The following is a 24,302-nucleotide window of genomic DNA, read 5'->3' as shown; positions in this document are numbered from 1 at the left end:
CGCTATATAAAGAAATGTGACTTGACTTGACCACAGTAAAACATGAAACATCGTTCTCAACCCATTTTGGTTCTGTAATGTGAAGTATTTCTAAGTGGAACTGGATGTTCAACAGAAAACACATGTAGGGCAAGACCTGACTTCATTCCTCTGGAATTCACTGAATGATGAAAAGTGTCTTGTTGGGTTTCCATCTAAATGCTTTGTATATTTTAAAGCACATTTCTGAAAATTTGACTGAATAAAATGCTAAATATTTTGCGTTTCCAGTTTCAAGCACCAAAAAGAACAAACCATATTTCCAGACTATCATCTGAAACGTGCGGCAACTTATAGTCCAAAGCGACTTAACCATTAATGCTATTGACATAAAGCACGCAAAAGAGAGTACACACACACACACACACACACACACACACACACACACACACACACACACACACACACACACACACACACACACACACACACACACACACACACACTTATCTGCCTTCACACACAGCCTCCGGCAGAGGTGTGTCTGCTGTACGGTACTTTCGTTTTTGGAAATGTGTTTAGGCTTGGCATTCAGAATAAATAATGTTTAAATGAACACCACTATGTTAAATATGCACTGGTATTTTACACACTTTCTGAATGTAATAATACAAGGTGACCTTTACAGTTTACACCAAATGCAACTTAAATCACTTAGTAAATATAAATGGTTATTCATTATCAAATTAAATTTAAACACTGTTCATCACATGTACACAGAGCCTAAGTAAAATATGGTGTCACATCAATAACATAATTATTATTTTTTCTCAATTAATTTATGTGACACAAAGATCCAATGAGGTTTGATGTTATTAGTTGTATGAATTAATTTCATGAAACCTTTATATCCTTTTTGGAGCTTGAAAACTTTCACGGTATAGACAAAAACAACTTGTGTGGTCCGCAGAAGAAAGAAAATCAAGTTTGGAACAACATGAGGGCGTTTCCATTCAAATTATAAATTTGCACAAAATTAGTTAACCCTAACATACTAGTCAAGTCAAGTCACCTTTACTTATACCACACTTCTAACAACAGATTGTTTCAAAGCAGCTTTATTTGGCTTTACAGCAGATCTAGAATAAAGTTATTGTCCAGCTATTAAGTTCACCATTGATTCATTTCCATTGTATAAATCATTGGTTATAATTTAGTGGCAAAAACAGAAAACTTTTAATGCGTTCTGGCCGTTCACTTCACACAACAACAGCCTTGAGAAGTTGAGAACGCAAACTTTGTTTTTGGAAACGATACCGTTATCATCTCTGTGTAAACTTAAATCTGACATGTGGTTGGGGGAGGGGTTGAAAAGTGAAATTTGTGGGGAAAATCTATATTTTTATGGAAATGTCCCCCCTTTGGAATAACCTGTTTGAATGAATCATGCACAAGAAGACCAGAAACATGTGCATTGATTTCATGTTGACTTTAAGCATCAGCACAATAACAAGAGACTTTCCTCAACAACAACAACTGATAACAGCTGTGTGGAAAGAGAAGATGGGAAACGCTTATCATGATGGACAAACATGTACACCTTCACACATCTGATGCTGTGTCCGAAACTGCTCGTTCGTTCCCTATATAGAGCAGGATTCGGCATGATAATGAGACACGACGACACCATAGAGTCCCTTGTTAGAGGGCCATAGAGTTGTTCATTCTTAGTTCATGTTAACTAATGAACCTTATTGTAAAGTGCAACAGAAGGTAAAATCGTAGCGAGAGAGATGTGATGTATGACTCACCCGGTGCTGTGTCACATGACTCTGACATCATCAGCTTACAGCCACACTCACTGCAGAATTTGGGTGCCTCGTCCCTCGATTCATGACTGCATTTAGGACACTTCATGCTGAGGTGAAGTCTGCAAGGAGCAAACGCATGAGGTTTAAGGGGATTTGCCCACTTTTAAATAACATAATCACACACACACACACAAGAGGTCACATGATTTCTAAGAACTCCATATTGCTTTCAATTTCCATTTGCTTATAAATCAAAGTTCATCATCTAGAAACTCAGTAAGTCAGTAAGCACATGTCCCACTCCCGCCAGTGTTCGGGAACTCGGAGGAAAAGTGGGAAACATCTCACAGCGAGAACGGAAAAATACTGCAGGCCACACACACACCAGACACTGACTGTGGCAAGACCGTTTGACCTTCATTCACTCAATCATGTTCGTCATCGCTCGCAAAAATACAAATTCTTGATATCAAAAGTTACATTTCAACTAGTAAAAACTATGATTCTTGATATATGTAATTGTATGTTCACTAGTTAAATGTCACCCTGAGCTGCCATTCAAATTCAATTGTTGATTATCAGGAACTGATTTCTTCCTGTTACATTTATTCCTTTCTGATATGTGAAATTGGAAAAGTAAATATAAATTTGTAGAATATAAAATGTCATTGTTCATATCAATAATTAACATTTTAACTAGTGAAAATTGTAATGTTGATATTAAGAATTCATATCTTGGGAATGAATAAAAGTCAAAACGGCTTGCCATATACAGACAGCTACTTTTGATTTGACCCTATATATATATATATATATATATATATATATATATATATATAGAGAGAGAGAGAGAGAGAGAGAGAGAGAGAGAGAGAGAGAGAGAGAGAGAGAGAGAGAGAGAGAGAGAGAGAGAGAGAGAGAGAGAGATTTAGCTTTATTTTTTCTACATTACATCATCATTCAATATATTTTGCACTGCTATTGTTAACTGGAAAGCATTTTGTAAACACATATTTCCGTCTCTATGTTCTGTTTGGATGAGTCGTGACACACACACACACACACACACACACACACACACACACACACACACACACACACACGCCTGAATATCAATGCATCAATCATTCAAATTGTGATTTTTTATTATGTTTCCTAGCAAACATTAACATATAAGTGATTTTATTGCTTTATAAGTGATTTTATTACATACACGCCGCATTTGTTGCTTCACCTAGGCTAGTTGTTGTGCTCAACCCTCTTTGGGAATTGTGGGAAAAGCCCGCCTTTCCTGACTTCCGTGGAAATTTTCACAACAGAAACATTATCGAAAGAACCGATTAAAACAAATAAATAAAAACGGATAACACATGAATTGAACGAAAATTAATATAGAAATGAGTATATAAAAAATAAAAACTTGTTGACTTCTACATGTCGCCAAGTCCCCAACAGAGGCCGCTGTCGCTCGACTCACTGTGAATTAAAAGTATTGCGAGCAAGAAGAAAACGACCATAAAATGAAACTATAATAATTTACAGACATTACGAGTTTAATCATCAAGCGTAGATGGATATATAATATTTACACATACAATTGGCATGTTATTTGACGTCAGACATGACGTGTCTGAATGGTGAAGCTGTATTTCACATCTTTCACCATCTTCTAATCTAACCTATTAAACAACACAAAACTTACACGTCTCACATCTATTGACAGATTAACATCGCGGTCTGTGCATAAAAAGCTAGTATTAAATCCGTAAAACTGCACAACACACAGCCCGAAATGAACAAACACGATACCGCTAGTTCACAGGCAAGCTAACCAGAAATCAGCTCAGACAAGTTTAACTTAACTTACAATAATAAAGAGCCTGTTCGAGTGTTATATTAGCTGAAGAGACGATATGATGTATGATTTATTATTAATGGCCGATCCAGACGAACTCGCAGTCTGAGCTCTTCCTTGTGTGTGTGACATGCTAAAGCTAAACACACACACAGATTATTATTATAAAGGCAAGTGGACCCTGTGGTTTGCGTCTTACCTGTAGTGCAGGTGTGCTCAGTTGTCACAGGTCAACACACATGTCATCGTGTATTTGACACTCACAACACACACAGATCTGATCACGTCCACACACTCCACTGTCTCACAGTGAAGACACTGAGGAAGTTGAACATCTCTGAACTTTCGTTTCGTGAAAAATGGGCGTGAGTTTCATGATCATCCAAAACTACAAGCCAATAACACCCATGGCTTCTTCAGAAATCATGAGATGAAACTGATATTTTAATAAACTGTCAAATAAAACGGTAAAATAATTCTTGCTCATAATTATGTTATATTGTAATATTTTATAATTGCTTATGCTTATCAAACTGTACAGTTCCTTTAGAAAACACCCCCACACTCCCCTCAGTTATTTTTCATTCAGGTCAAAGTATATTTAATGTATTATTTCCCCCCCAATTATAAAATAGGCAAAAAAAAAAAAAAAAAAAGCTTCCACACAGGTGAAACTGAAACCCTTTGACTGAATATAAACTATATTTCTTTCTTTTTTTGCCCTTATTTAAAGACACTTATTTATACTAAACATGTTCCGCTCACTGTGGTTGGAGGCCCTCAGCTTCTGAACTAAACATAAACTAAAACATAATGCAACGTCAATAATAAAAAAAAAAATAACAGAATAAACGTGATAAATAGAATTACTTAATAAATGCACTTAAAATCACCATGAAATAAAATTGACATTTCTTTATATATATATATATATATATATATATATATATATATATATATATGTATGTATATATATATATATATGTGGAATATTGCATTATTATAAATGGTTTATCCGTTTTCATCATTATATATTTATTTTAATTCATGTGTAAATACAAATAAAATGCTCCCTCTTGCAGCGATGATGTGTTCACTGGCATGAGGGCGGGGCAACCTGTCACTCACATGACATCACAGCAATAGCAAACCACAACCTTCCAACCATCCAATCAATTTCCAAAGGACAAATTCAAGTACGTTTCATATGCAGTTAAAATGTTAAAATGTTAGACTGTTAAATTTAGCCACCAGTGGGTGCATATGAAATATGTAGAAACTCTGGACATGTGTTTCATTGATATCTGTCATGTACTAGGGGCTTTTTAACCCTTATGCTCTGTTCATTTATGGTGTTCTGTACAGTCGGCATGTCTGGGGTCTCCCCAGATCACACACAGTAAAATGTGTTTTTCTATCAAAACAATGTTTTTTTTTAGTTTTTTTTTTTATAAATGTAATGTCACTCACTTTATTAATGTTTTGACTGTACAGTTTTGCAGTTTTATGGGAATTTCTGGCGTTTTTTTATGTATTTGCCTCAAATTGTAAACCGCCACTAGATGTCTACAGGGCATCACTCATTGGCTCATTCGCCATTTCAAGTTTTTTTAAATTGAGATTTATGTTTAGACATTATAAAATCATTATAACAATAAAAAACGACTTTGTTTAGATTTTTTTTAAATCTGAAGTATCATTGTTTTGCAATTATTTCACAATATTAGTAACATGGTGTTATGTGTGTGAAATGTGTCATTCATTCATTTTTGTCTTTGTTTGGCTAAAATGTAAACAAGCTCTTTGCTGTTGTACTATATTCTAAAATAATGTATTTCTGTTTTTGTTTTCATGTGTGCTTTGGTGTGCATACATTTAAGAATTATATGGATTCCTTATACAGTATTACTTGGTGTCCTTTTGGAGTCTCCAAAGTGTCTTTTTTGGAAAGACACCTAAATTTACTTGAAAAAAGCGGTAACACTTTATTTTACAGTGTCCTTGTTACATATTCTACATGTACTTACCATAGTAATAACAGTAAATTATGCATAATTACATACTAACCCTCAACCAAACCCTAATCCTACCCTAACCCTATAGTAAGTACATGTAGTTAATTAATATTACTCAGTACTTATAATTACACTGTAACAATGACACCTGACAAAAAAAAAAGTGTACCCAAAAAAGCTGTCAGAAAACACAGTTTTGGGGGAATCACCCTTCAAGCTGATGTTTACTTTGCTGGATATAGCAAATGATGACAAAGTGAACATGTTAAACAAGGTAAATGGTGTATGCTTAATTTCATAATGTGTGTAATTAAGCGCACAAAAGGTGCAATTAAAAATGTGTGAACCACAAGGCATCCTGATCCTATCACAGCTTGTTACAATATCAAGCAATATTGTATAATCTGCATTACAGCACAATCATCATATCCTAGGAGTGTTTTTCTCTCTGTAGCCCATTAGTGTGAAGGCTGTCTTCCTGAAACTGCAGAGCTGCGAGTTTATCCAGGATCGCAGCTTTCCTCAGTCTGGACTCGAGACTCTGGCCTGTAGGAGTGGATCATGAAGTCCAGTTCATACAGGAGTCCTGGAATAACCACAGATATTCAGTTTCATCACCGGTCTCGAGTCCCACGGAGGAACTCCTGAAGGATAGTGACGAGAGAGAGGACCAGGCCTGGGACACTTATGCTGGTGTTTTTTAGTTTATGCACACTTCTTGTTTATTTTACAAGGCAAAAATGGCTCCTAATGTGAGTGCACTAACTTGGATGGGTTAAATGCAGAGTTACCATACTTATCCTTCACTTTCACCTTCTCATTTTATGAACATGTTCCATTAAACAACACCAATACTTTGTCATGTTTTGAGCAGATCCACAAAACAAAGATACCCATAATTAAAATCTTAAAATATATTTATTGCTTTAAAATATGCGTGTCATGATCAATTAAAACAAAGCAATTTTACAACGGGCACAGTAAAAGACAAAAATAAAAATGTGCTAGATAAAAAGGTCAGAGAAGCGAGGCGGTGGTAAGGTTGTGTTTGAGGACAGTGCTGACGGTGAACTGAAAGGCGTCATGTACGCTGGAGCGGTCCGTGGCGTTGGTGAAGTGAGGGAACACCAGCTTTCCTGAGGCGGAGGCACACGACACAAACTGATCCGTCACGTACTGAGCAGCGCAACTCACATCACGCTCAGGGCCTGCAACACACACACCAATATCAGTTTCTCTGCTTCAAATTGTACTGAACATCAAGAAGAAGTGATGACAATGAAGGCCTTGTGTGTTTTGTGCATTTTTATACTACTAGTGCATACAGTATGCTGTCTAATTAATACAATTTATCTTTGTTAGTCTCTGTGTCTGTCAGTCTCTTGTTGTTTGATTAACATAAAGGACACAGAAAGCTGTGGGTTTATTAGGCTGATGTCACTTTATCAATATACACTGAGCTAAATAAGGAACCATTTGACCCATGGCAAAATAATTTGTCTGATACCAGTCTATTGAAGTGTGTGTCTGGATGTGTTATAAACTCAGTTGTACAGAAATTAAACGTAAATATGGTTAAATGAAGTTTCTAGGGCTCAAGAGTGCCATAAGCGATCCAGAGAGGATACATTGCAGTCTCTGCAGTTTTAATCTGTCAACTAGACATGGACGGGTAACAAAACAAAAGACTGCTGAGAAAAACCTTCTATGGTCATTCATTGCATACTTAGCAAACCCTATAAAGGTAATGTTATACTCAGGGGTGCACATCACTGTTTTGGTCTGGTTCTGAAGGAAACCTGTAGATGCTGCTTGGTACTCACACTTTACACGACACGCTTATCCTACAAGCTTGTCCTCCTCACCATCTTCTGCTTTATGGTTTTATTCAGGTAAATCTAACTGTATTCAGGTACAGACATTGAATAAATCAAAGTATTCAAATTAAATATAATTAATTCAATTTATCTTTGTTAGGGCTACAAAAGTGATTTTCTCTTTCTCTTTTGTTTGATTAGCATTGGTGGTGACAAACAGCCACGGGTTTATTAGGCTGCTGTCACTTTAAGACGAATGCACAGATCCAACATACTGATACACATCCGGTTTTCTTTCTCAGTTGTTTACAACACATAACCGACTGTGTTTATGAGGAAACTCCCTGAGACGGGCACGTGTCCGTTCATATAGGATATATTATATGCTTAAACTGACAGGACTTGAAAACACATGCAAATGATGAGCTTTCACTCTATAATGGGTAAACTTAGCAATTAGTCCACGAATTACTGCGTTCTAACCCGTGACTATCGCAGATGCGCACATCGCGTTGTCAATGCTGGGATAATGTAGATAATGTAACAACCACCTCGCTCGACATTATCCCGCTTATTACACGGCTACCTACCAAATAAATCAATAATTTGACAAAATATTGATTTCAAAAGGAGTTTCTGGATTTAAAAACGATTGCATTGCTTCAGTAAAGTCCATTCCGTCTCTACGGTTAAAATCCTGCGTCCATAGCAACGCTCTGTTTTTCATGGCAATGGTGTGTTATCCTGTATCCTATTTCATAGCAGCGGTCTGCTAATACTGCAGCGGTATTACAATACTAGCATTTATGGTTGTCTTAATTTCATTAAACCACTTTTATTTTAGCGGGAAAACAGCAGAAAGACCTTAAAGCTTCTTCAACAGATTTAAAAAGACTCTCATTACAAATTTGGGAAGATGATTGGCACATGTTGCGTTACCAAATACTAATTATAAGTGAGTCAAACATGACTCATGTCACTTGTAGAGTAGCATTTACTGTGAATCGAAACTCTGAAACATGCAGCGAGTCAGACTATTTTATATATATATATATATATATATATATATATATATATATATATATATATATATATATATATATATATATATATATATTACATCACAAACGCTGCGGTTCACACTCTCACATCCATGTATTGTCAAAATTCATAAAAAAAGTTACCAGGCAACTGGCGAGTAATAGTTTCAATGCCGATTTTTACTCACATTTGGCTCTTTGAACCCTGGCTAACATGCTAATCTGTGCATGAAATAAATGTATTAGAAAATTTAACATTTAGCAGTTTATTTAGTAATTATTTAAGGACATTTCACGATTTAAATAATCATACAGAAACCAGATTGTGTAAAATAAAAAGTTTACCTTTGAAGTCTGGTTGATAAAGTCGCAGATGTCTCCCAGAATACAGTATTTTCTCACCAAACAGATCAATTTTGTTCATAAATAAAACCTGAAAAAGAGGTCAATTTTTTTCTCAGTAACCAAATTCTGACCTACATTTATATAAAAATCAAGGTTTTGTATTTATTTGTATAAAATGCTGCAAATTCATGTAATTCTGAATTTTGCTCACACAAGTTGTTAAAGGAAAAGTTCGGTATTTTACACTTAAAGCCCTGTTTACAGATCGTATCTGATGAAATAGAACGGTTAAGATTAAAATTTGGACTCATGCTCCTGTCCCGAGAATTTTAGGTTTATTTCGCTTTTGTGGACCTATTTTGCCAAACGCGTCACACCCGTGATTCTTCCGTTGAGAGCTTGAATAATAGACACTCCAGCCCAGTTGGTGGCGATAATGCACCTTTGCCAATTGCAAGCAAACCACGGGCATTTCATTGAATACACAGAAGAAGCAGAAGAAGAAGCGGCGGAGTAATATCGTAAAGGTGCTGCGGTCTCACAGCACGTCCTATTAAGTCAATGGAGTTGGACAAAAACTACGATAAAACCTGTTGGAATGCATCTTTTTCAGCGATTTTTGATGGAACATATCAGTGAACACCCCCTGACCACTCGGTGAGTTTCACGTCTTTGTAAACAAAAGTTTAATGTGTTTTTAGGACGGAATCTTCCAGTGCATATAGACAACCATTGTGGGGGGGAAGCGAAATAAACCTAAAATTCTCGGGACAGCAGCATGTGTCCAAATTTTAATCTTAACCGTTCTATTTCATCAGATACGATCTGTAAACAGGGCTTTAAGTGTAAAATACCAAACTTGTCCTTTAAGTATCAGTTTAAATGTAGAAACGCTCATTTGTCAAATAGATGGGTAGTTGTGCACACATTAATAAATAGCACCAGGCCTATTCATTTATAGTTGTTTGTGTGTGGGTTGTGAAATGCTTGAAAACCGCGAAAATAAAGTCTCAAAATCCAAATGAATCAAATGAGATCGACTCAGAAAAGACGTCACTGAATGAACGTGTCACCTGATCCACACATGCACATCTTTGTTGCTTGCACAAATTATGATACACTAATACATTTATATTCACAAAAATGTCTCTGTTTGTACAAATTGCTGCACATTCTCAATTTTGCACTCGCAAGTTGAAAGGCATTTGGTTGTGGATAGTAAAACACACCTGCATAATTGTGCATGCATTTATTAATCATTTTGGGACTAAATTCATCCCACAGCCCTCTGGCGTGTTCGTGAGAAGAGCGACAGGATCCTAATTCTTGTATGCAAATCCCCATGTTGTTCCAAACCTGCGTGAATTTCTTTCAAAAGATGATATTTTCAAGAATATTTGAAACCAAACAAATGATGGGCCCCATTGAGTTCCATAGTATGAAAAATAAATAAATAAATACAATGGAAGTCAATGGGGACCAGAAACGGTTTGGTTACCAACATTCTTTAAAATATCTACTTTTGTGTTCAGCAGAAGAAAAATGCATACAGCTTTGGAACAACTTGAGGGCGAGTAAATGACAGAATTTTCATTTGTGGGTGAACTTTAACAGGATTAAAGGAGAACTCCGGTGAATTTTTAAGTTAATCTTGATCGTTTTACCTTTGTGAGTACTGTCTATAGAAAAAAAAAACGAACCGGATTGGTGCTTGCAACGCAGAGCTGTTACAGTTAATGCCCAGAGCTCCCATTCAGCTAAAACGGCAGTTATGGGGGCATAAACCTAAAGAGTGTCTTTGTGCCTCTTAACAGACACAAAATGCAATTAAAATGTCTGTCCAACATGAACAGGACCCTTACATAATGGCTAAGTTGCTAAACGCATCTTGTTGTCGTTTAAACTCACCTAAATAGTGTTTTAGACGGCTAGCTGTAGTCTCGCGCTGAAGTCCCGTGGGAACTCAGTTGTAGCCGGAAAAAAGGTAAATCGTGCGCGTGATTTTTTCCCCCAAATAACATCAAATACAATAATTGCAGGGCCCTGTTCATGTTGGACAGACATTTTAATTGCATTTTGTGTCTGTTAAGAGGCACAAAGACACTCTTTAGGTTTATGCCCCCATAACTGCCGTTTTAGCTGAATGGGAGCTCTGGGCATTAACTGTAACAGCTCCGCGTTGCAAGCACCAATCCGGTTCGTTTTTTTTTCTATAGACAGTACTCACAAAGGTAAAACGATCAAGATTAACTTAAAAATTCACCGGAGTTCTCCTTTAAGTATAGAGATGTCAGATGTACACCGGTTTCATGATGCAGGGCCTGAAGTGCAGCTCACCAGTGAAGCTCCTTTGAAAAAAGCACTGTGACATGTGGAGCTGAAGCACTCCAGGCTTTCATGGAGACAGTTCTGTTAAAAAAAGAAAAAAAAAAAAAAAGAAAAAAAAAGTGAGTGTGTTACAGAGTAGAGTTAAACGCTCCTGTCCTCTGAAGATCCAGCATGTTTCTCACCGTGGAATGATGTTCATCGAGGTTTTGATCGTATCCACTGAGAGCCACCATGAACAGCACGGCCTGGACATTGTCAAAATAACTGTACCACTTCTTTCTTTCTGAACGCTGGCCACCAACATCGATCAGCCTATAAACAAAAGATTATTTACACAGAAATTAGTCAAATAGTCTACTTCGCCCCAAGAGTAGTAAGAGGCATTATGGTAAAATATCTTAAAAGAATAGGGCTGTATTTGTCTGCATAATTTGTATAGACATCACATATGAACAATAAATCCCTTTGAGAAAACCTCACAGTAAGATCCTCCTACATATACAATGAGCTGGCTTTCACTCGCCTACTACTTTTTATACAATACAACAGCCTGTTCTTCACAAAGAGCAATCATGTGACTAGCACAGAAGACTTGGGATAGAGTGCATGTGTCTTAAAGGCAATTATTTTGTTGTTGATTATGTTATCTCTTTGGCGCTAACAGATTCTGGTCACTGCATGCTTTCTTTGTATAGAAATAAGCAACAACCATTCTGATTAACACCATCTGTTATGAAAATGAAAGTGAACACGGGTATATTTGTGGCAATAGCCAACAATACATTGTATGGGTCAAAATTATCAATTTTTCTTTTATGCCAAAAATCATGAGGATATTACAGTTTTTCCCTCCATTGGTTTGGCTCATTTCTTGAAACAGAAATGACATTCTCAAAACAACATGGACAAACCTCCAAACCACTTGGCAATTGTTCACAACAGAATTGAATTTCTCATTCATTTCATCAAATTGCAAATGTCTAAGTACATGTCTCAATGTCTCAGTACATCTTTGCAAATGATTAAGTACAGGTAGCCTACATTTAGTACAATTTCCAAGTGAATAGATCTTGTTGATCTAAACTGATTGTTGATTCTCAGTCTAATGGTTGTTCGCTCCAAAACGTGTCAGCGTCATTTCATTGTACAAGTCATCACATGCACAATAGTCTGTTCAATTTTCATAAATAGTCAAGAACATAATACCATGAATATCATATATATATATATATATATATATATATATATAAAATTGGCCACCGGGCCCCAGGCCAGCGAGTGGTGTGGCCACTCACATCCCCAGTCTTGGCCCATACAATACACAGTAGCTCCTCATCTTCTTGGACCGCCTTCATTTTGATTTGATCCCTGAAAATGAGAGAGGCCTCGTAGGGCCTCACCTACCACAATATGTCATTGTATGGGACAATGTGAATTTCCACCATGGCCCGCTCATCAGGGCCTGGTTCACTACTCATCCAAGTATGGTCAAGGTGGTCCTACCACCTTACTCTCCTTTCCTCAATCCTATTGAGGAGTATTTCTCCGCTTGGAGGTAGAGAGTGTATGAGCATCGGGCTCAAGATCAGAGGTCCATGCAATGGACGCTCCATGTGCGGATATTACAGGAGATCAGTGTAGGTAGGGGATGGTTGCGACATGCACGCCGTTTCTTCCCTTCGTTGCATCGCAAGGGAGAATATACGCTGTGATGTGGACGAGAATCTGTGGCCAGACAGACAGCAGCGTGTGGATGGCCAGGAGGGTGAGGAGGACGGTGGCCAGGAAAGGGAGGGTGAGGACAGCGACCAGTGAAGAACTGTTAGTTGTGAAACTCCAGCTTTATTTACAGCACTGTAGGCTGCATCATTTTCATTGTTTTTTGTTTGTGTGCTATATTACAGTATATTATAATATACATTTTCTTTTTACTCTGATGTATGGAAGTTACTTTATGTGTGTGAATGATAATGGTTACAATTTCATTGACAGTATGAGTGCAGTGTGATGTCAAACCTTGGAGGCTACTCTTACCCTAAAATCCTATTTCTTTTTTTCAGTTTTATACACAATTGTATTCTGTTAGCTAGACAAAAAACAGCCCCGTCCTTCATTGACAATGGTTACTGTACTAAGACTGAAAGGTGGACATGAGGGATATTTCAATGGTCCTCTGCCATAGTGACAAAACATCTAAACATTTTGACTTGCAGTGCTTACTCAATGCCAAAGGGATGAAGCATTTTGGGGGCACTGACTGTTTAAATGAGAAGGAAATTTAGTTTTGAAGCATGAGTGAACAGTTTTGGGAGAGGTATGAACTTTTGCAGGTGAACCATGGTGTTGTGCTGAACCATCTACGTTATTTTGGCAAAAGCACCAAGAGTGTTGAGAACGTCCGGTCTGTTTCAAGAAATGAGCCAAAGCAATTGAGAAGGATCTTTGCCATTTTCGTGACACTGACTCTTTATATGGGAAACAAATTTAGTTTTGAAGCATGAGAGAACAGTTTTGGGAGAGATATGAGCTATTGCAAGTGTTGTGCTGAGCTGTAAGACTGTTTTGCCAAATGATCTTAGAGTTTTGAGAATGTAATTTCTGTTTAAAAAAATTAGCCAAACCAATGGAGAAAAACTAAGTAAAGATCATGTTCCATAAAGATATTTTGTCAATTTCCCACCGTAAATATATAAAACATGTATTTTTGTGAGGGAATGCAGCACAATCGCCAACATAAATGCACAACTTTAAAGGCATTATTTTCTCAATGTTTCGATTTTTTTGCACCCTCAGATTCCAGATTTTCAATAGTTGTATCTCGACCAAATATTGTCCTATCATAACAAACCATACATCAATGGAAAGCTTATTTATTCAGCTTCCATATTTATTCAGCTTCCATATGATGTATAAATCTCAACAAAAAAAAAACTGTTTTGTGGTCCAGGGTCACATATAGGAAATAAAGAGAATTTTGGGGTTAACAATGTTCGAAGTCGTCCAACAACATGCCTTTATTCAATTTGACCAGATCCATAGGAACGATTCTGCAAAGATTCACTCTCAATTAAAATTGGGGCTCAATCAAGATCCTAATAAAAGAGCCCTATTTGAGAATGGATGAGGTTTCAAAAGCTCCTCAGAAGATCATTCAAATATTTCCCAAGCAGTTTTAGTTTTAGTTTAAACATATGCGTGGCAGTGCATCTCTGTAAAGAGCTGGTGGTGATCTGAACCACTGAGGAAAAATGGATAAAGGTCTTTGTTTCTCATCTTGGTCTTTGCAAGTGAACCACTAAGGTTTGGTTCTAACATCGGAAGGGCCATTTTAAATATGGATGAAGCATGACAGCTAATATTGTAGAAATGTTTACCTGTAGAGTGAGTTGTTGACTCTGATCTGGGTTTCAACGACACCACGGGTCCGCACTCGAACTCTGAGAACATCTGTTTCAGTGGGGATGTAGTTTGGTGCGATGATACGACTTATGTTCTCAAAGAAACTAGAGATGTGGCACATGTAACACAGAGGGAAAAACAAAAGCACAAAACCAGACAACACGCTTAGTTCAATTTCACACACATTTTGACAACTCTTCAACAAGAACGTAACTAATCTAATTAGTAGAATTGTTAATGTTCTCTTTTTTTATTTTTCCTTTGCTTCTAGCTTGTGTACTACTCCAGTTTATGTAAAAATGATTTTTAGTGCACATTGCCAAGTATGACAAGTCACTTGCGATGATCTTCATTTATTGCTTTGGATAAAGTCTCTTTGGATAAAACGGTCTACTAAATAAGTGTAAATGTAAGACAATATGGATTCTAAAAGACTTAAAATCCAACGTTAAAATTGGAAAATGAGTTGGTTAAATGAAGATTTCATTCAGTAAATGTCAGGGAAGTAAATAACTGGAAACAGTTTAACATTCTCCGGCCTCGCTGTGTAAGACAGAGGTGGAACCTTACTGTACTTGTGTAATTAAGAGAATGTACACCACCAGTACTCACTAGCGAGCGGAATCGTTGAGCTGGAACTCGTGTCCTCGGGCCACTGCGGTCCTGAAGCCCAGATCCCCCCAGAGACTGCAGAACGCATGAGCCACGAACGGCAGCAGCTCCAGATCCGCTCCCACACAGCACTCGCACGACAGAACCGCACGTGCATGACCCTGGAGCGTACAGGACACAAGATCATCATCACTCGCACAGGAGAACCGCACACGCATGACCCTGAAGCACACAGGACACGAGATCATCATCACTCGCATGACAGAACCGCACGCGCATGACCCTGAAGCGTACAGGACATAAGATCATCCATCACTCGCACAGGAGAACCGCACACGCATGACCCTGAAGCGTACAGGACACAAGATCATCATCACTCGCACAGGAGAACCGCACACGCATGACCCTGAAGCACACAGGACACGAGATCATCTTCACTCGCATGACAGAACCGCACGAACATGACCCTGAAGCGTACAGGACATAAGATCATCCATCACTCGCACAGGAGAACCGCACACGCATGACCCTGAAGCGTACAGGACACAAGATCATCATCACTCGCACAGGAGAACCGCACACGCATGACCCTGAAGCACACAGGACACGAGATCATCATCACTCGCACAGGAGAACCGCACACGCATGACCCTGAAGCGTACAGGACACAAGATCATCAATCTGTGCTCCGCAAACTTTAACATGGCCAGGGGCCTCATTTATAAAACTTTGCGTAGGATTTGCGTCAGAAGTGGCGTACGGATGAAACATAGGATGTGCGTACGCACAGAAATATTCGGATTTATAAAACCGTGCGCACGCACATCCTACGCAGTTTTCCCTTAATAAATCACAATCAATTCTAAATGTAGCGCAGCTTTTGCGGCTTCATGTCACGCCCGTAGATGCCCATAAATAGTCCGTGAAACGCCCACAAGTTAATATTCATTGATTGCGAAATCATGGCAAACACAGAGAGGAAATTAAAAAAAAACGTATAACTTCACTCAATGTGAAGTAGAAGTTATCGTTGGCGAGGTGGAAAAGAGGAGTAAAATGTTGTTTGGAGGGCACAGTGGGCATTACTAATGCCAAAAAGGCACTTGAGTGGCAAAAGGTTGCAGACGGCGTAAATGCTGCAGCCTCACAACCTCGACCGTGGCCGAAATAAAGAAGAAATGGTCGGACATCAAAGTTGAGGCAAAAAAGCGTCTAGTCTAGTGCATCGCCAGAGTTGAGACATACGTCATACGTTATCAAAAATAAAACAAACTAAAGGCATATGCATGAATACCATGATTCCGTAGCTGATGAAGAAATGTTTTACTATGAAAACAACTTTCCCCAGTGGACAATTAATACATCTATCCATTTATCTATCTATATATCTCCCTAATTATCTATCTATCTATCTAATTGCATCTATCTGCTCCGCCAGATGGACACATTGACGAGAATATCAGTTTTGTACATTATTTCGTTCTGTTTACTATATTATTTATGAGGATGAATTGCACAACATGCCAATATTATTGCAGAACATATTTCACTTTTCTTTTTGCAAATATGTGTTAATTAGCATTTCTGTTGTAATTTTCGTTTGATTTTGTTTGTTTTACACTTTGATCGATCAAACGGGTGTTCGTGTAGGCTGTTAATTGTAAGACTTGCTTTGTAAAGTCTTCATGTTATTTATGAGAGGCAGTATTGTCATTTTTTTACACAACGGTCTAAAGTTTCACACACTTTCACGTGTTTCTTCCGTCTGCCGACGGTGTCGCCATTTCTCATTTCACCCGTTTTTGTGCGTACGCCTGGGTCAGAGCTTGCGTGAAGGACCGCACATTTTCCCGTCAAGTTTGCTTTTTATAAATACCAATTATTGCGTAGAGAGCGGCGTACGCCTTCTTTTGTGCGTACGCAACGTTTATAAATGAGGCCCCTGGTCATGAGGTTACAAATAACGTTACTTAAAGGGATAGTTCACCCAAAAATGAAAATTCTGTCAGTAATTTACTCACCCTCATGTTGTTCCAACCTCGTAAGACTTTCGTTCATCTTCGGAACACAAATTAAGATATTTCTGATTAAATCTGAGAGCTGTCTCACTCCTCCATAGGCTAATTGAAACTTGCCGGCCCAGAAAGTTAGTAAAGACAGTGTTTAAAATAGTCCAAGTGACTACAGTGGCTCAACCTTAAGATTATCAAGCGACGAGAATACTTTGTGCGCAAAACAAACAAAAATAACGACTTTATTCAACTATTCATGTTCTTCTGTGTGTGTCTCTGAGTGAGTTCACGTAGTGTTGTACATCAGAACGTAGGCTCACTATCAGTAATTACTGATGGAACTTTCATTTTTGGGTGAACTAACCCTTTAACCCTCATCCTTCCCTCGCGTTCTGTAACAAATCCTTCCCTCGCGGGTCAAAATGACCCGAAGCCCTAAAATTATACTTAAATTTTTTTTGTCCCGAAAGCTTATTCTATTTCATTTTGTAATTTTTTTTATGCAATTTGTTATTTTAATTTTATTTACCTTTAAATTACTAGATTTGATCAATAAATAATTTCAAGCACATTCCTCACATTCTTTCAACTTAAGTTCAAAATAACTTATAATTTCATGCATAAACCTTTTTAATTCAGCTCAAAATATCTTACATTGGGTGTCTTTGCCGACCTCGTGGAAAAAATTATAATATAACATGATATTTCATGACTCTTGCCACTAGATGGCCTTATAGCTCTGTATGCAAATGAGCTGTTCCTCTGGGTCCTAAAGTCAGTTTTTCTTCAGTATGCATTCAGATACACATGTAGACATTGTAAAATAGTTTTTGGGTAAAATTTGAGCATTTTTAGTTTGAATTGTGAGCATTTTTAGGTTTTTCTATGTGTACTGAAGCATTCCTTGATTTCCATTCACTCCTAAGGGGTCAAATTGACCCGCGAGTGAAGGATTTGTTACTTTTTTTTAATTCAGCCACAAAACTCCTCAAATATATTCAATTTTATTTTGTGTATTTGTGGTTCAAGTGCGCCAAAAGTCATGAATTTTTTTTTTTTTTTTTAAGCCAGAGGGAAGGATGAAGGTTAAATTGGAAAATGGATCATATTATGTCAATAACATTTTTGTAGCATTCAACTCACCCATATCATTAGTTTTGGGTACATTGTTTAATAATGTGAATTATAAATGGTCATCCAGTGTCAAAGGTCATGGTACATCCGTGCAGCTACAGTACCGACATTCCCTTGGCAAGGATATCGTTGCTTACATAATATTTTATATAATATTCTTGCAATATTCTCCTACAATACTTTGGTTTGGAGAGGTTAGAAACATATAGTGGCAAGATATGAATAAGCCAATACAGTATTGGGGTCTAATAGAGCTGCTATGATCATAATGACCAGTTATGAAAAACTAGTCTGTGTGCCTCACCTTGTTCTTCTTGTTAGACAGATTAATACGCAGCATTCCCATGCCATGCAGCACAAACTTCAGAGATGTCAGCAGGTTATCCAACACAGCAGCCTGTACAATTAGACAAAACAATAAACTTAAATATCAAACAAAGCTTTTGGAGAATGCAACAAGTAAATGACTAATCCTGTAGTTACAGCAGAGTTGAGTACGGTTTATGGATCATATTATCATACAAGCGTGACACATACTTTCCAGTAAAGCAGAAAACATGGCCGTTATCCTCAATCTGAAAAGTTTAATTGAACATGCTATTATTGTGTTTAATATCAAACATTGCTAAAGATAGCACAAACGCTACGTTAGCATTACGTTTATCATAAAATGTTTCTTATCAAGTTGCTGTGTTAAATTCAAGATATGAAATCAAAATTGGGCTCAAAACACAGCCCTACTTTCTAACTTGTATGTTCTTTAACATTATTGATAGATGTAATATGCGCGTTATGAACTGTGGCATGTTGTGTACATATCAATTTATGTTCAATGCTCTAATTTGATGTTTAAACAGATTGCAGGTTAAAGGCTGTTATTTGCTTTAAGACAATAAATGTATGATTCATGTGTATGTTTTAAGAAAACAATATAATCGTTTAGCACACCTTCCTTTGCTTCACAGCGGTGCGCTTTCATTCCTTCCTAAGCCAAACTTAACATCCAAATAATGAGTGCTAAAGAGTGTTGCTAAAGTGCAGGACGCGTTTCATATTAAATAATTATTAAAAGTGCCACAAGAGAGACATTGGGTCTCATTCCGTAAGCATGTGTACGCACAAATTTGTGCATGAAATCTGCTTTTGTAACGAGGTTACAAACAAATTCATATGTGTAGTCACGTGTTGTGAATCAGACAAAGTTTTCATGAGAAGTTCAAACGTGCGTATTAATTCGAATAGTGTACGCAATTATTAGTGAATGAGACTCACTGTTCGGATACGGCAAAATGCCATTTTGAAAAGTATACATGTCAACACAGAGGGTCTTACGTAAACATACAGTACACAGTTGAGAAAGAAAAAGCATGTGTAACGGTATATCGGATCTGTGCATTAGCTCTTAAAGTGACAGCAGCCTAATAAACCTGTCTCAATGATAATCAAACTACAAATGACGAAGGAAAATCCCTGGCTGATCTTGACTGAATAACTTAAGTAGCTTTAATAAGGATTAATCTGCATTTAATGTGTACAGTAAGACTATGCAGTGTTATTTTACATTTGATTATTACATTTTTTGTTGCAGGTTATTACTTATCTACCTACGGGGTGGTGGTGGCGCAATGGATAAGACACATGCCTTTGGTGTGAGAGACCCGGGTTCGAATCCACTGTGAGACACCAATGTGTCCCTGAGCAAGACACTTAACCCCTAGTTGCTCCAGAGGCGTGCGACCTCTGACATATAGCAATTGTAAGTCGCTTTGGATAAAAAGCGTCAGCTAAATGAATAAATGTAAATGTAAAATGTAAATGAATACCGCTGTTAATACATCGTTTGTAATTATGGTTTCTTTGTTCTTACTGTATTGCTGACCGTTTACTTGTCTTATGTAATAATTCATGTTTTTAGATCATCATGCTTGGACTTCTGCAATTCACTGTATATAAACAACACTTCATTGGTCCAAAATGCATCAGCAAGACTTTAATGGGCCTCCATAAATACACTCATTTGCATTTGATTTCACTTGTGAATTTATCTTTCTACTTCTTTGCCTCGACTTATATGATGTTGTAAAGCACATTGGCCAGCTGTCGCTGTTTTAATAGTGCAAAGGTAAACTTATTGAGGACTTCTTTCTTACATTAGTTAACCTAGTATTCGTTTTTGCTGAAGCAACGATAATTGTGAAAATTTCACTGAGATTTAAAATTACTCGTATTGTGAAATAAGAAATATCGCCCAGTAATAATAGTGATTTCAATATTGACCAAACATCACCGATTATGATTTTTGCCATAATCGAGCAGCCGTAAGTTCTAGTGTTGAGTCTTACGCAAAACCATCAGACAAAGAACAAATAACCATTACCACAAGAACCTGACAGAAACCAGTGAGCATAAGAATGCATGTTTTGGCATTATACCCCGCCAAATACTAAATGCCAAAGCTAACAACTGTCATCGTAATGAAACGGATGAATGCTGCACCTTGAAGCTGAGGAGTTCTTGCTTGTTAAAGCCATGGCTGTAGATGATCTTCATCTGCTTGACTAATGTGCTTTTGCCGCTCTCTGGAGTGCCTATATGTTTGAAAGAAAATATTGCAGAGCACACAGCAATATATGAATAACGTGCCAATGAATAACAGTCCAAACCATTAGATAAATCAGTTTATAAGTAATAAAAATAAAAAGTAATCTCGGCTTCTGATTCCACAAATAAGAATTGTAAAGTTACAGATTCAAGGAAGGGTTAACAAACCCAAAATTTTACTGTGAAAGATTTTACAAGAAAGATTTGACTCAAGAAAGGTTTAACAGATTATTGTGAATTATTTCATAAATACAATAGTCTTTGAGCCTATATGTCCTGATTAATAGAATAATTAATATTTGAAAATAGGGAGTTATGCTGCGTTTTTGCTTTTCAAAGCGATTTATGTTGTTTTTATAAAAAAAAAAATATATATATAATTGACACATAATTGTGGTCAACATGTGACCGTTACGTCTGAACTCAAACACCTGTAAAGGGGGTCGCACACCGGACGCGCAGCTCAGCGGCGCGCCGCGCAGCGCCACGTCTTTTAAATTCGAACACATTATTCTCTATGAGAGTACACACACCGGCGGCGTCTTTCGGCGTCTGTCCGCGGCGGCTCAGGACCGTGTTCAAAATCCTGCCGCGCCACAAGGGGGTCGCACACCGGACGCGCAGCTCAGCGGCGCGTCCGGTGTGCGACCCCCTTCAGGACCGTGTTCAAAATCCTGCCGCGCCACAGAGCGCCATTTACATAGTTTTATATTAAATTTACATGTATGTGTCTCAAATCGTAGTTAATATATATACGGACCTCACCCTGTGCTGCAATATACATTTAGTTTTATATTTATTTACAGAAATCAGAAAATTGCTGATGTTATCGGATTTTCAGGTGACAGTTGTCCTAGACGTGGCGCGACGCGGCGCTGAGCTGCGCGTCCGGTGTGCGGCCGCCTTAATTCACTGATTGCATATTGTGATGAATCCGATTGCGCGTGCATTATTTTTATTATTATTATTTGCGTTATTACCCAGAATAAGGACTCTGTGCGCGTGCGGCTCGCGCTCTGTTCGCACACTCTGATTGAAGGATGTTTTCTCTTCACTCCTCGGTTTCACACACTTCTGCATCGCCGCGAGACAAGCCTATAGAGATCAACGACAACTCTACATCAACTACTACTCAAGCACTGCCTTTCTTCTTCTTAAAGTAGAACTCCATAATTCACTTACCTGCAGGGATGTTGGAAAGTCAAAACATCGAAACATTTCTAAAACTATAGAGTTAAAATCGTGTTTAAAACGCCAGATATGTAACCCTCGCGCACCACACCTGTTAAGAACTGCGTCTCAGGGACGTGACGTCACAGGACATAATTGGGGAACTTTTTAAAGTGACTTGAAACGGAAGTTGCAATACTTGTTTACTCGTTTATCCTCGAGTGAAACGGCTTCTCGAACAAGAAACAATGTACAGTAAGGCGAGACTTGATTTTGTCCATCGGAGATTGAATGGTCGAATGGACGAATATAAACAGACCATTAGCCTATAGTTAAATTATTTGCATGATTTGTGTGGAATTAATCGTATGTCATATGAATGTAATCCTATTAAACCAGACAAGGAGTAAAAACTGCAGTAGGCTACCCTGCAATTCCAAATGATAACATTTGAATTTTAGAAAATGTTATGCTGCTTGAATCTTTGTAGAAATAGATATACTTAGATGACAAAGTATTTTTTGTTTTAAAATGTAAAATAATCTAAAGTATTGGAACAGGTACTGTTTAATAAACAATACACTTTAGGTTAGATTGAAACAAAACTTTATACAGCTTCTCGGAAGCTAAACAGAATATGCTTTTATTAAAACTTTAAAGATTTAATTAAAAAAATCTTTTCATTTTGAAAGATCATATTTAAACTCTGAGATTTCACATTTCAATTTAAACGACAGTATTTGCAAGCCTTTCATTTACAGTATGGATATCATTGCATTGGAACGACTTACTTCACTCTCAGAATGTTTGCATTTTTTATTTATGTTCATTTAGCTAAACTATAATAATTGTTTTGCTTTTTATTTTTTAAAATCATGTTTATTTTTTATATTTTGCGTGTTATATATAATTATACATTTTATTTATTACCATCTTCTTTAAAATAGAGAAAAGTTCCTTTTATAGAACCAATGTGTGTGTGTGTGTGTGTGTGTGTGTGTGTATTCTAAATCACTATGGTTTGATCTGTTCAAATAATAATGTTTATTCCTTTAACTTATTTCTCACTTGCTCATAGAGACGGGGAGCAGCCAGACATGACCCTGTGAAGGAGTGTGGAAGAGGAGGAGGACACACCAGTCTACAGATATGAAACGTCAAAATGGGCCCCGGGAGTTTGAATTTGCGATGTCAAAGTTCAAAATGAACAAAGCTCATATTAATCACCAGATAACAGGTGCAACATAAATATCATAAAAATATGCAAAAGTCTCCGGAGAATATGATAGGTCAAAGGTGGGGGAGGTGTCCCTCGTAAGTAATACTTATTTGTTCAAGCTTGACAACCTTATTGCCTTTTTGTTTATTTTCTAATATATATTTATAATTACAGATGGGTACACAGATTAAATTGTTAAAAGTGATGCTTATAAAAGAGCATAGATCTGAAACTGCTGAGACTGTGAACGGTTTTGATTCTTAAAGGGTTAGTTCACCCAAAAATGAAAATTCTGAGATTACTCAGAATTTACTCACCCTCATGTTGTTCCAACTCCGTAAGACCTTCGTTCATCTTCGGAACACAAATTAAGATAATTTTTATTAAATCTGAGAGCTGGCTCACTCCTCCATAGGCTTCTAAAGACGTTATAACTTGCTGGCCCAGAAAATGCATTAAAGACATCGTTAATATAGTCCAAGTGACTACAGTGGCTCAATCTTAAGTTTATAAAGCGACGAGAATACTTTTTGTGCGCAAAAACAAACAAAAATAACGAGTGAAAAAACTCGAGGCCCAGAGAGAAGGAAATGAATAGTGGAATAAAGTCGTTATTTTTGTATGTTTTTGCGATTGAGATTGCTTAAACTTAAGATTGAGCCACTGTAGTCACTTGGACTATATTAACAATGTCTTTAATGCATTTTCTGGGCCAGCAAGTTATAACGTCTTTAGAAGCCTATGAGGAGTGAGACAGCTCTCAGATTTCATAAAAAATATCTTAATTTGTGTTCCCAAGATGAATGAAGATCTTACGGGGTTGGAACAACATGAGGGTGAGTAATTACTGACAGAATTTTCATTTTTGGGTGAACTAATCCTTTTAAAAAGAAAACAAAGCGTTTTTGTGTGTGAATATGAATTAAAATGTGTTGTTTTTCAGAAAAACTGCTATATAAGACAAA

At 37.3% G+C, this 24,302-nt stretch overlaps 2 protein-coding genes across 3 annotated transcripts in view; both read right to left on the bottom strand.

The window, feature by feature from the left end:
- Positions 1-3,986, bottom strand: part of LOC309509723 (E3 ubiquitin-protein ligase rnf213-alpha) — a 78,547-nt gene extending 74,561 nt beyond the window's left edge. For both annotated transcript variants that reach the window (XM_082184541.1, XM_082184540.1), the window contains exons 1-2: positions 3,845-3,986; positions 1,791-1,909 (exon numbers count right to left, since the gene is read on the bottom strand). In XM_082184541.1, the coding sequence (XP_082040667.1) occupies positions 1,791-1,896 (106 nt within the window). In that variant the 5' untranslated portion in view covers positions 1,897-1,909; positions 3,845-3,986. The remainder of the gene's footprint in view (positions 1-1,790; positions 1,910-3,844) is intronic.
- Positions 3,987-6,587: 2,601 nt separating this feature from the next.
- LOC309511558 (guanine nucleotide-binding protein G(o) subunit alpha-like) lies at positions 6,588-22,244 on the bottom strand. The gene is made up of 10 exons (XM_082186846.1): positions 22,131-22,244; positions 21,929-22,043; positions 20,844-20,935; positions 18,652-18,744; positions 15,202-15,362; positions 14,565-14,693; positions 11,373-11,502; positions 11,200-11,271; positions 8,863-8,950; positions 6,588-6,868 (listed from the first exon to the last, which is right to left on the bottom strand). Exons 1-10 carry the CDS (start codon positions 22,164-22,166, stop codon positions 6,678-6,680), a joined length of 1,107 nt encoding a protein of 368 aa, XP_082042972.1. The 5' UTR covers positions 22,167-22,244; the 3' UTR covers positions 6,588-6,677.
- Between the last annotated feature and the right edge of the window lie 2,058 nt (positions 22,245-24,302).

Source organism: Leuciscus leuciscus (assembly GCF_965113295.1).
Source record: "Leuciscus leuciscus genome assembly, chromosome: 1".
Lineage (NCBI taxonomy): Eukaryota > Metazoa > Chordata > Actinopteri > Cypriniformes > Leuciscidae > Leuciscus > Leuciscus leuciscus.
Note: the sequence above shows the minus strand (reverse complement) of the source record. Positions and strands in the feature narration are given on the sequence as shown.